Source organism: Poecile atricapillus, chromosome 3, assembly GCF_030490865.1.
Source record: "Poecile atricapillus isolate bPoeAtr1 chromosome 3, bPoeAtr1.hap1, whole genome shotgun sequence".
NCBI lineage: Eukaryota > Metazoa > Chordata > Aves > Passeriformes > Paridae > Poecile > Poecile atricapillus.
The window spans coordinates 50,204,095-50,216,484 of NC_081251.1; the positions used below are offsets into that span (position 1 = coordinate 50,204,095).

The 12,390-nt window shown below is 37.0% G+C and overlaps 1 protein-coding gene across 1 annotated transcript in view; it reads right to left on the minus strand.

The window, feature by feature from the left end:
* Positions 1-5,197: 5,197 nt before the first annotated feature.
* The window catches only part of MAN1A1 (mannosidase alpha class 1A member 1), a 141,013-nt gene continuing 133,820 nt past the window's right edge, over positions 5,198-12,390 (minus strand). The window contains exons 11-12 of the mRNA XM_058834785.1: positions 8,707-8,822; positions 5,198-8,046 (exon numbers count right to left, since the gene is read on the minus strand). Coding sequence (XP_058690768.1) covers positions 7,920-8,046; positions 8,707-8,822 — 243 coding nt within the window. The 3' untranslated portion in view covers positions 5,198-7,919. The remainder of the gene's footprint in view (positions 8,047-8,706; positions 8,823-12,390) is intronic.

Consider the following 12,390-nt stretch of genomic DNA (forward strand, 5'->3'; position numbering starts at 1 on the left):
TGGACCCCACAGAATGTCCATTTTTGCCTAACCTGGTCACTTTCAGCATTTTTAGGCTCTTAAGAAAGCTAAGCAAGGAGACTGGCTCATTTCTGCTGGTGTTTTGTTTCCTAAGAAGTGTTTACATCAGTTTTTTTGAAGCTGGGCTATTATAATATGAAATGGAGCTGCTAAACCTTACATTATCAGTAATTAATATAATGATTATGTTTCTCTTTTCATTTTTGTGGGCTTTCTGTTTCCTCTGAGTGGTGATGATGTGCAGGCTGCCCTTTCTTAATGAATTATTTACACATTATGGCTGGTAACTGGAGACAGAAAGATACTTTGAGCCTCTTTATAACATCCCCCTAAATTACTCTGAAGATGCCGCTGTGTCAGGATTACCACACATGCTACTTCTGGGCTTTTAATCAGCTCATCATGCTGCAGAACTGCAAATACTGTTGTTTACAACAATTTGGGGCTCTTGGCTAAACACTACAAACAGCTTCAGCCTGGGACTTGCTGAAGTCCCCAGTGATAACTCAAGCCTGAGTGCTAATCCTTATGCTTTGCAGCCTGGGCTGGGATTTGCCACCAGGATTTTAAAAAAAAGCCTATTCAAATTTAGGAAACTGTATAAATGCTTGAGGTCTGGGTAGGCAGGGAAGAGATGTGTGAGATCAGGGAAATAAATCTCCATTCTAAACCTTAAAGGTATGTGTGCATTTCTTGGTGATTTACTTGAAGAATGCCTCTAGATTCCTACCTACATGTGAAAGGAAAAATCCAGTGAGGGCTTTAAGTGAACATGAAGTCTAGAAGCTAAGGAGAGAGAGTTAATAACCCAGGAAAGGAAAGCTATGCACAAATAATTACATATTTCCTGTTGTTGTAGTTTAACCCCAGGCAGCAGCTCCCTCATTCCCCCACCAGCACGACTGGGGAGAGAACTGGAAGAGTGAAAGCCAGAAAACTTGTGGGTTGAGATAAAGGCGCTGTAACAGGGAAAGCAAAAGCTCCTCACACAAGCAAAGCAAAACAAGGAATTAATTCGCTGCTTCTCATGGGCAGGCAGGTGTTCAGCCATCCAGCAGCCTCCTGTGCCATGGGGAAGCACGGAGGTTCACAGATACACCATGATGAGGGAGGGGAATTTTGGAGTAGTGAGAGGACCAGAGGCCATCTTGCAGGGTAGTATTTGGCAAATGTTTTTCAATTTATTTTTTTTTTATTTCTGGTTATAGTACATGTTTTTAATGACTGATTTCAATGTGTGGTTTCCAAAGTTGGTGCCCCTGCAGATGCAGAACAGGCACACTACATCTTCCTTCTGCTCTGTTAGCCTCAGTCCTTGAAAGGAAGCACCATTTTTCAATTCTTGGCCTGTCTGTAGATGAGGTTTTTAAAGTGCCCAGTTTGTGGTTCATACCCATTATCTCTGATTCCTTCTCCTCTTCCATTCTGAAGTACCTTACAGTTCTCATGGATCATCTTGCCTGGTGTAGCCTATTTATAAGTTATGTCATTGTCTCTTTGCCATCTTCTTTTCAACCCAATGCTTTCAGTGACCCATTTTGCCTTACTCTTTTCACTACTGATCTCCTATGCCCTTTTCACATTTGAATAATTGCTCAGTGACTTAGATTTACCTTATCTCCTATTGTAAAAATTCTCAGGAAGAGAATGTGTCTACATAACTTGCTGTACCTTTATGGCACTACAGAGTATAAATGGTTGTTATTAATATTGCATACCAAAATGGCCTCCTATTTGACAAGTGTACTTCTATTTTAACATATAATATTTATGTCATGCTTGTAAGTAGTCGTCAGCATATTTCATAAAATTAATGGAGTCCCACAAAATGGGAACTCGCTACTGTGTCTGGCTGTAAAATTTTTGCTGAGAAATGGGAAGAGGCTGCAGGATTTCGTATGCAAATTATGAAAGCAGAAGATTTGGCTTTGTGTGTATTTGGCAGCCAGTGTTGGAAACAGAGTGATATATGTGATATATTAAAAAAAATTAGAATGATAGAGAAAAGAAAGCTTCAAATTTTGTTGAAGCTGTTCAAGTTAAGACACACTTTAATTAAAGAAGCCAAGCACCAGCTGAATTGAAGCCACTGATTTGTTTTCACTGGGAAAAGCAGCTCTGAGTGATAAGAAGATGGAGATTTTGCTTAGTGAGAATAAATTCATACATGGTGTTTATTGTCTAAACCATATTTGAGAAACAGATAATCTGTAGGATATTAAAAAATAAAAGATAGAAAAGAAAAACATAGCATGTCTGTTGCGTTTCCTGAAGTGTAACTTCAGCTGTATCCACTCTGTAAGTCTCCATGTAAAATTCTATGGAACTGTTTCCTTTGAGTGAAAAATTGGCTTCGCTAAAATGAACACTGACTTAAATGGAGCTGGTTTTCTTGCTGTAGAAGTTATTTTTAGAAACTAAAATGTTCATTGATGCAAGAAATTTATCCATATTAGCACATTTTTGGTCATACCATGGATATAAAGATAGAAGATTGCCCAAGCAGGTTTCAACATGACCAGCCAATTAATGCTCTGTTGGAAAATGTTTGTATACTTTAGTGTGACACTGTTGCAGTGACACTGTTGCATCCTCATTTTTTGCTTTGGAGCAGAAAGAAGTGAGAATTGGATACTGAGAACTATATTACAGTCTATCAAATCCTATGGCAGAAGTGGATAGTTGTAAGATTTGCTTAGGTCTGTAAATATGTTTTAGTATAAAATACAAACAGAGTCTGCATGTTCTCTCACTTTTTTAGGGAGAACTGTTCAGGTTTGGGATTAAAGTAAGAGGTAGACAATAGTATTTTTTCTGGACAAGATTGTTACAATACATTAAAACCACACTGCCAGTTGTTTTTTTCTTTAACTTGAGGTGTTCAAGACTAATAATAGTTCTGAGCTAGCTTGATGGATGATGTGAAAGCAACACACAACTGGAATGAAGGCATAAAATATTAATAATGAGAGGGGTCCTGTAAAATGTCAGCACGGGAATGGTAAAAGGCAAACAATCTTCCACAACTTGGCCACAAAGTGTGCACAGAGTTTGGAGCATGTGAAAGTTTTAGAGGGGCTTCAGTGGGAGGGTTTATTACAGTGAGTTTACAGAGTGAGTGAGAGCTGGTGCAGACAGAGGAGCAGATACCTGAGACATAAGGGTCAAAGTGCTTGCTTTAGAATAATACTGAATGCTAACAGCCTGCTGGGCTCTAGCAGGATTCTGCAGATGTGGAACTTGTTCCATCCACTACTCTGTGCATGTATAAACCCAGGAGAGAGCAAAACCCTGTGGTTTACCTCTTCTTGCAGTATTCAGAGCGGAACTCTTGAGCCTCAGTGACCATTTCCTGGGTTTGGCAGCTTGCTTTTTGATGTGTACTCTTTTCTTCTGCATTTGAGATCAGCTAGGACAGACTAATCCCAAGATTAAGGTGGGTCAGATGAAGGGCTGTTTCCATAGCTATGCTGCAATGCAAGTGCAGAGTTCCTCTTCTGATAGAGCAAGGCCATAGGGTAATGCAGATGGGGAAAATCCTGTTTGTCTTGACTAATTGTCAACTCAGTCCTAGTTCCCTTTTCCCCTGCAGAAAGCAAACCACACTGAGCCTCCATTTAAGGAGACTGAATTGGTTGAAATTTTAACCAGCCTCACATTTTACATCTCTTCTCAACCATGGTCTGAAGGAAGGTTTGCATTAGTTTGTGTTTGCCTTGTTGAGTAGTAGTTTGTCCAGTCCTGGAGCCAGCTGCAGGAGGGCACTGCCTGCTGACTGCCCCAAGGACTCACTGTGTAGCTGAAACTGCTGCAAAGAAATCTCAGAGCTACTCTCAAAAATTATTTAAGCAGGTCTAATGCTTAAGTCTTTTGACAGAAATTGATACTACTGAGACTGTTCTGTAAAACCACGGTTTATTTCAGTATCATCTTGGGAGGAGGCTTTCTACTAAACAGAGAAAACAAGGTTATCCAGGAGGTGTAGCTGTTATTTCAATATTTAGATTGGAAATCTTAATGTCCTTCTGAAACAAAATACAGTTCCTATGACAACTCTTTCTCTCTCCTCTGGAGCATGGGCTAACGACAGGATTTCATTACATGGTCATGTAACACTGGGCACTGTGACAGCCTTGTCATCTCCACTGCACTGTTTGCTCCTAAATGGCATTTAGCTTTGCCCACTTGTGTTGTGCAGAGCATGAACTGTAGTGACTGACCCTCACTGTGCTTATTGCCTGCCACCTCCCACTTCCCAGCTTCCCTCTTTTCATTAGCAGGCTCATTTTCTACCAAAATACATTTGGTATGCTGAATTTTATTGACAAAAATTCCTAGAAACTTATTTCAGTGGCAGAAATTCTATATACTGATATTAATTAAGAAGAGCATCTTAACAAGTACACAGAGTACTGACAAAAATTTGTGAGTACAGCAGATTCCTGTAGTTACTTCTGAAACACATAAGAAAAACTATAACCAGTTGAACAGATATATTAAAAGACTTTATTCACAATAGAGAAATTTTTACAAATATAAGTTCTTAAAAATTAAGCATCTTGATCTATTAGGTATTCCATAATTTCAGTTTATATAAAGATGAAAAGACTAAATGGAATATGTACAAATCAAAACCAATTTAAATACATGATAGAAATGGATATATATGAAGTTACCATAGAAACAGTGAGCCACTGGGCATTGCAAAAATCTGTGTATAACCAACACATATGCAATACTTATCTCACAAACAATCAAAAAAAATTTTTTTTTTTTCCTGTGAAACAATGTTGGTGCCATTTAAAGGGATCTACCTCTTGGGACTTAACATGTGCAGATTTAAACACATTATTATGCTACAAAGAAATGGAAGAAGTGTGGGCAGTGTGTTTATGCGAAGATAATGTCTCCATATCACTGCCTTCTTCCCCCTGCCCCCCCAAGCCCCAAAAATAAGCAATTTCTTTTGCTCTTATGAATGACTGGGAACACAAAGTCACCATCACTAGCTACTTCCATGAAGTTAGTTAAGTGAATGGGAATTAAAATGCATGTAATCTTACTGATCTAACAAGCAGTGGTAAATATGGACTGTTTAAAAATGTTTGCTCTAACTTTGGTGTTTTGGGAATATTTAAAAAAAAAAGAAAAATTGATATATTCTAAGTTTATGAAAAGTTTTTTTCTTACAGTTGGCAGATCTACACGTTGTACAATCTTCTCGTCTACTTACATTAGTTTACAAAAAGTACAGTATAGTGCAGTTTGTACATACAACCTGAATACCAATACCACATCAAATTTGTGCTCTTTCAAATCATCCTAACTCCCATGCTAAGAAAAATTCATATGAAATGTCTGTATTACAAGGAAACTGTCATGATGCTTATATGAAGTACATAAGACCCAATGCATACAGAGCTGTGAGATTGGAGCTGCTTTTGAAACATGGGGAAGACCTCCAAACTGAAGTCTGTTTCTCTACTCTTCCCTTCAGCTTGCTAAGTACCAGCAAGATCACTACAGACAGCTGGGGGAAACAAACCTAGGTCAAGAAAACAATGTAGAAAGTGGCTTAGGAAACACTTCTCAAACACTGTTTCGTCCGAGCTTTTGTAGTTCTTTAACTGAGACAAGGTCTAAAGCAGCACATGCATGTGGGAGGAAATAGCAGCAGGTGACCCAATAAACATAAGTAAGAAAAAAGTAATTATTATTGCATGTTAAAAAGAGAGGAAATATTTTGTTTTTCTTCCACAGCTATGGTGGTTCAGGGAGGTGAAAAAAAACTCCTTTATAAGTACTATTTATAAAGAAATACAAAGAAGTATAGTCCTCCAGTGGTACAAATTCTGGAGAATCAAAAGCAGCAGAACTCTGTTTTTCAACAGAGAGAGTCAAGACCTCATCCTTGCTTGATTGGGTTCAGAAGCCTGCTGTGACATGAGAGAATCCATACTTTAAAAAATAAAATAATAATAATAATAATTAAAAAAAAGTGGATCAAAAAGTTTTGAGCAGCTGTGCTGTCTCTATGTAAGCAGGCTTTACCTGCACATCCATTTCTATCCATTCTCCCAGTGCTGGGTGGCCCAGGCTCACCAAGGTGCCCCAATAACTCCCATGTAGGAATGCCCAGCTCTGCCAAGCCTGGATCCTTGCCTTGCCTCCTACACCAAAGTCTTTGGCATCCTGTGTGTCATGTGCCATCTCCTCTATCAGCAGGGGAGTCATTATAGACTCTTTACAGACTTGAGGGCAAAATCTATGGGTCAGCTTCCAGCCGCTATATATAAAAGTGTAATTAGTTATTTTTGGCTTATACCTAAGAGAACTTCCACTGCAGACCTCTCTATAAGTGTAGAAAAAATGTACTCTAAAGCCTAAATAAATGTGTTCCCTCAGCTGTGATTAGCAATGCTGGACATGTGAGCTATCTTACTAAATACCATTCAAGAACGTTACTGTTCAGAACCAGATTTGTTTCACTGCAGTCCAATCAATGAATAATGTTCTTTCTCAGAATGGGAAGCCAGGTGTTTCCTACCTGAAATGTATGGAAGTCATCCTATCACTAAATGAAAACACAGGTAGACTTAAAAATCATGTAAACCACTTCAAACCAAGTAGAAACAGGAATTAATCATGCCTCATTTCTTTTTCCCTTTGGTGACGCCACAAAGCAAAACGTTTTTGGCAAAGCTGTTACCTTTCTTAGTGGGCCAGACCTCTACTCTAAGGAATATTTTTAAAGCACGCTGCATTTCTGTTACTTAAGACAAGACAGTGTTGACAGTGTTACCAGAAAGTTTTAGTTCAATGCAGGATAACTTCCTCTCTGAATGACTTATCTTCTTTTGAAGAGGCAGGTTTTCTTCAAGGCATTTGAACATCTACCTTTATTCATATAGATACATTAAACTGCTTTGTGACAATTCACCATCAAGTCTGGTGTCAAGTCTGAACCTACCCAAATCTTTGCAAAAGTAACAGAAAAAAAAATTGTATCTGATAGAATTCTAAGCTTCCAGGAAAATGTCATTGAGTGTTTTTTTTTGCCAACCAACCAAATGAAAGCTACTGGACTAAATATATAAAGAAGGTTCTTAATATGAAAAGACTACCTTATTTTACTCCATAGCAGCTTGACTAAAGACATAAGAATAACACCATTTAGAAAAGGGAGGAAACAATTTATTCTATTATAATATTCTAATCAAAACCTGAAAAACCAAGATGTGCTAACTAATGTGCTAAATCCATAGAAACTAGTTTAATCTACCTTCAACTTATACTGCAGTTTCAGAGTTGTGTCTGCATGAGATGAAAATACCCCTATGTAGACTTCATTGACAATGAAATACATCAGATACTTTAGCAAGTAATGATAGACCCGCATAAGAAGAGGCTGTCACAGTCACAAGATTTGTCCTGGATGACACACAAAACAAACTAACATAGAACAAAACAAAACAAAATCAAAAAAAAAAAGGAAAAAGCTCTTTATACTTAATTCAATATGGCTTTTTGCAACATGGCAAAATATTACAGCTTAAAGCATACATCTCCTCACAGAGGAGAGAAGAATTTTGCAGTCAAATTAAAAGCAAATTTGAAACAAGTAACAGGCAGACCTTCTGCTTTTTTTCACCAAAATGACACTGCAGCCTAACAGAATTTGGGAAGATATCCTATTTCGCTTCTAAGAATCTATCAATCTGAATTAGAGGATTGAGGTTTTATCATAATTTAGTTGGTACATTCATAAAAATTTACTGTTAAAGAAAACGGACTGCAAAACACTTGATTAAAAAATTTAACTTAGGATTTTAAAACCAAATCATGTGCCCAAGTCCTGGAAATGTAAGGAATGAATCAAAGTATAAATTAATCTTCATCTATTTCTGGTTTTCTTCTTTATTCCCATCATCTTTGTGTAGAACAGGGAGAGGATGAGCCTCTGTGTTGAAGACCCAGTGTTCAAGTGGAAGAAGATCATCTTCAGAGAAGAGCAAATACAGGTACCTGGCAAGAAAAAAAAAACAGGAAATGAGACTACATCAGGAAAGTGATTTTCATGAAAACACAATAATAATTCATAATTCATATTTAATTTACTTGAGTATTAGACTTCCTGTTGAGATGGCATGACTGATTTTTTCTTGCACAGAAAAGAAAAAAAAAAAATAGCCAGAACTGAAGAGATCAAGACAAAACTTTAATCTCATTAAAAATTTAGGAGATGATGATAGATAATGAAAGCTTTTGGATTTCTCTCTTAACAAGCCATGCAAGCTATCCATGGAAGTTGTTTGTTCTTCTTTTTCTGAAGTTTTAAAATGAAAAGTATGCAATATAAGCCTGATAAATTCTCTGTCTAGTCAATTTGTTTCATTAGTGCTGGCATATATAATTAGATCCTATCAAAGATAGGAGTTGCAATGTCTCAGAAACTATCAAGTACCTTTATCAGAAGTAAAGATAATTTGCAGAAGTCAGGGAATTTAGTTTATTGACAGATTGGAAAAAAAAAGGCAATTTGGCTTCCTGTCATCTATGAAAAGCTCTGCTATTTCACTCAGATTTTGTTATGTGAATGCCAAGGGTACTAATGATAAATACTTATCTGTAAAGACGATACATAGAACTACTTCACATTAATGCAAGTCAAGTTTCTTAACTTACTTGAGTGTCTCTGAAAGGAAGAAACTTTGCTGCACATCATCATGGCTTTCATGATTGTTATAAACATCTCTAATGCCAGAATAGCCACCATCCACTCTGCAGTGTTTTTCCAGTGCCTGAAGCAGGGAAGAAAACACCCGAATCAGTGGGATTAACAAAGTGAATAATATGTCCATTTTTTCTGTTTGACAATAAAATTAGCAAAAAAGAATTGCCACAATTTTTTGATAAAAAGATGAAAACTTGGTAAAGCTCTAGATAAAAAACCCTTTAAAAAAAGACATAAGTACACCTGCCTAATTTTACATTTAGGAAGAGAAGCAAAATAATAAATGAATAAAAAGTGAACACAAAACAGCTTTCAGAAGGAAAGATGTATGGGTATAAGGATTTAAAGACATATGGATTTTCACTTATATTATTTTTCCCATTTTTAACAGGAGTAACAATAGCCTTTCTCTCCCAATCTCTCAGCCTTTGGAAATGGTGTTACCTATACCTTTCCTGGTCATATTTTGGTACTTAAAATGATTGTGACATAATTGAACACCATACTAAAGATCAGTCTTTTCCTTACCTCCCTTCAAAAAAAAAAAAAAGGTAAGGCAACTCCATTTTCTGTGTAAGTTGTATGGCTTCACTTTGCAATTATTTAATTTTTCAATGGGAAACCACCGATATTGGGCTCTGACTGGATTTCTTTTGTGCAGCAGTCATATTTTTCTTTGCTACCTCTCTGAAAAAGCTTTGTCTGTTACACAGGAGTAGACAGAAAGCCAGGACTTAACACAACATAATTTAGCTGTAACAATAACAATGTGTTTTTCTCTAGCTAGTTTCCAAACTCTTTATTCAGTTAAGAGGTGTAAAACAGATGCCTGATTCCTATTTCACAATAAAAAGGAATACACGGGCCACCTAAAAATACAATTTATTTTCTGCTCACAGGAATGTCCTATATTTTGAAGAAGATATGTTTTTGAAAGAGAAAAATGGTCAGATGAAGAGTATATATAAAAGGGCAAAAAAGATGCTGGAACTGTGGAATACATACAGTGGGACTATTTAATCAGCTTTGTTGCTTTTCTTTATATTAGGTGTTTGCAATAGAAAGGTGGTACCTATATGCCTATAGTTTATAGGTGGCATATACCTATATGCCTATAGCAGTATGAGCCATAACTGCTTTAAATATACTGCTATCCAATACCTTATTTGAGTATTGTTTCCTTATCACAACTATATTTAAAAATATTAAATAATCTTTTTTTCCTTTATAATTTACCGATTTAAAAAGGCCACAAGTATTCTTACTCTGTTCATTTTTCTTATTCTCTTTTACAGTAACTGTGGTATCACACAGTACAAGGAAGGAGTAAAGAGAATTCAAGATATATTAAATCATTATTCAAAAACAAATTCAGAAAATGGTACTTAACCCTAAATAACTTCTTGCAATGAAAAATGACAGTAAGTATGCTGGATGACTGCATTCACTCAGGATCACAATACTGTGAAACAGAGTGTTTTCTGTTCTGGTATTGGGACAACAACATTCAGGCAGAAATACCTGGGGCTTTATCCCCCCCAAAGAGAGCCAGGAGATAACTAGTTCCTCCCTTTCTGAAGTTACTACAAATATCACTGAAGTGAGTACAGGATGTGTGGATTTTATTTAGGGAAAGATGCTGCATTTGAAAACACACTAGCTAAAAAGGCAGAATAAGTATTTTCTGAAGACAGATGGGACTAAAAGTCTCATATTTACTGAGGTATTCATCAGCTTCCCCTGCTCTAAAGATTCTTTAAGATCTGTGTTTTGCTGTGAGTAGATATCCTAAATGTCCTTGATTTTGCTGGAGTCCCTGTAGTTGTCTGCACACATTTGGCTTGCATGTCAGGCTCTCCTTAATTTTCACTGGAGAGTAAGCTGCCTATCGTATATTTAAAAGGGAATTTTCTCCAGAAGAGATCCTTTAAAATATAACAGCCTATTTGTCTTTTCTTATGCGTCTTTAGGTTCTTTAAATTTCCTGGACAATTTTACTAAGTGACAAATATTCTAAAGTTTAAAAAAGTAATTTCCTCTGGCTGGTATTCCTTCCCTCTTGTCTACTTCAACCTGCAACAAATTCAAAATGCTGCATCTGTGTCTGGATTTTCAGTATCAAACAAAAGATGATGTTTTTCAAGGCATAGCAGAACTAGAACTTGAAGGATAAGTCTGCTATGCAAGGAAATATCTGCATTCTAAACAGGGTGAGGCAAAATAAAAGCAAATTGTATTTACCATTTATATGCTCTAACGTACTTAGAGCCTTCTTTGAGTTCAGAGGTGTCATAAAGGTACCTGGAGGCACTGCTATGACGTAAACTAAGGGGATAACTTGCCCCATATTTGCCTTCTGGTGGTATCTACTTGATGCAAATATGAAGCATCTCATCTCTCAAAGCTACTTTCCACCTAACTAAAGAAACAGGACATCCACCTGCAGGATTAGTAGGACAAAAAGGCTCTAAATTGTCAACCATCCTGGCAGTGAGGGGCTTTTGTGCCATTTCCTTTTTGAGAGTTTGAGAGTACAGTGATGTTCACAGTGATAGGGGTAGTGGTGGGCAGAATCAAATACATTTTAAATAAGTAGTTCTTGGAAAATGAGGGTGGGTAGGATCAGTTATGATGCAGTAATGGAAAACATCAAGCACAGTGAAAACTGGCTGACAGTCTCAAACTATCATAAAGGGAAAAACAAAGGAAGTGCTACAAATTTAAAATATGTGCCACATTTATAATGCAGAAAGGGAGGCTTTCATGAGCTAAGCTGATAAAACCTTTCTGACTCAGTAACAGTGGATATTGCTGGTGGTCATAACTGCATTTTCTCCAGCTGCTGAAGTACATACAAAATTATCTTGGACTCAAAGCAGCAAAGCAAATTCACAAAGAAAAAAAGGAGAGGCTATAACATTTTTTTAGTCTATAAAGTTAGAGAAAGACTTAAGAGACTTGTCAGAGAGTTTAGAAGTCATGACTCTAAACCAGCCTCCTTTTCTACTACAAGGGCATTGGGAAAAAACCTAATGGGTTCTTTTTGGCAGAGTAATGAGTTGAAAATGGACATGAAACACCTGAAGAATAACTTTATTTGGACAAAACCCAAATGGTCTGATCATTGTTTCCTCTTTTTTCTTGTTTCAATCTCAGGTTCCCCTTTGTGCAACATGTACTGGTAATTAAACCAATGACTCTCAGTGCTTGGGGACTTCCCCAAGGACAGAAAGGGTCAGGTGCTCTTTGGGGCAACAGTTAAGGAGCAAGAGGGAACAGAATTTATGAAATAGTTACAGTAAGCTAGCATGATATGTGCTGTAACAAAAAAACATTATATGAGGTAGAGCTGTATGGTTATAAACACCAAGACAAAACAGGAAGAAAAATTATTTTAAACCTACAACTGACTGTATAACTTCTGGAAAGCTGTGGGATTTGTTTTTGTGAAACACCCAACTGCACATTAGGACAGTGGAAGATGGGCTGCGGGCAGAATGGGACCAGCTGCATCTCCCACACACAGCCTGTGTTAGAGCCAGATTGAGAATAACCACAAGAATGTTAAACAAGGAACACGTGGGGAGCGAGAAGACACTAAACAAGTGTACCAACTTGAAAGAAACACAAACAAA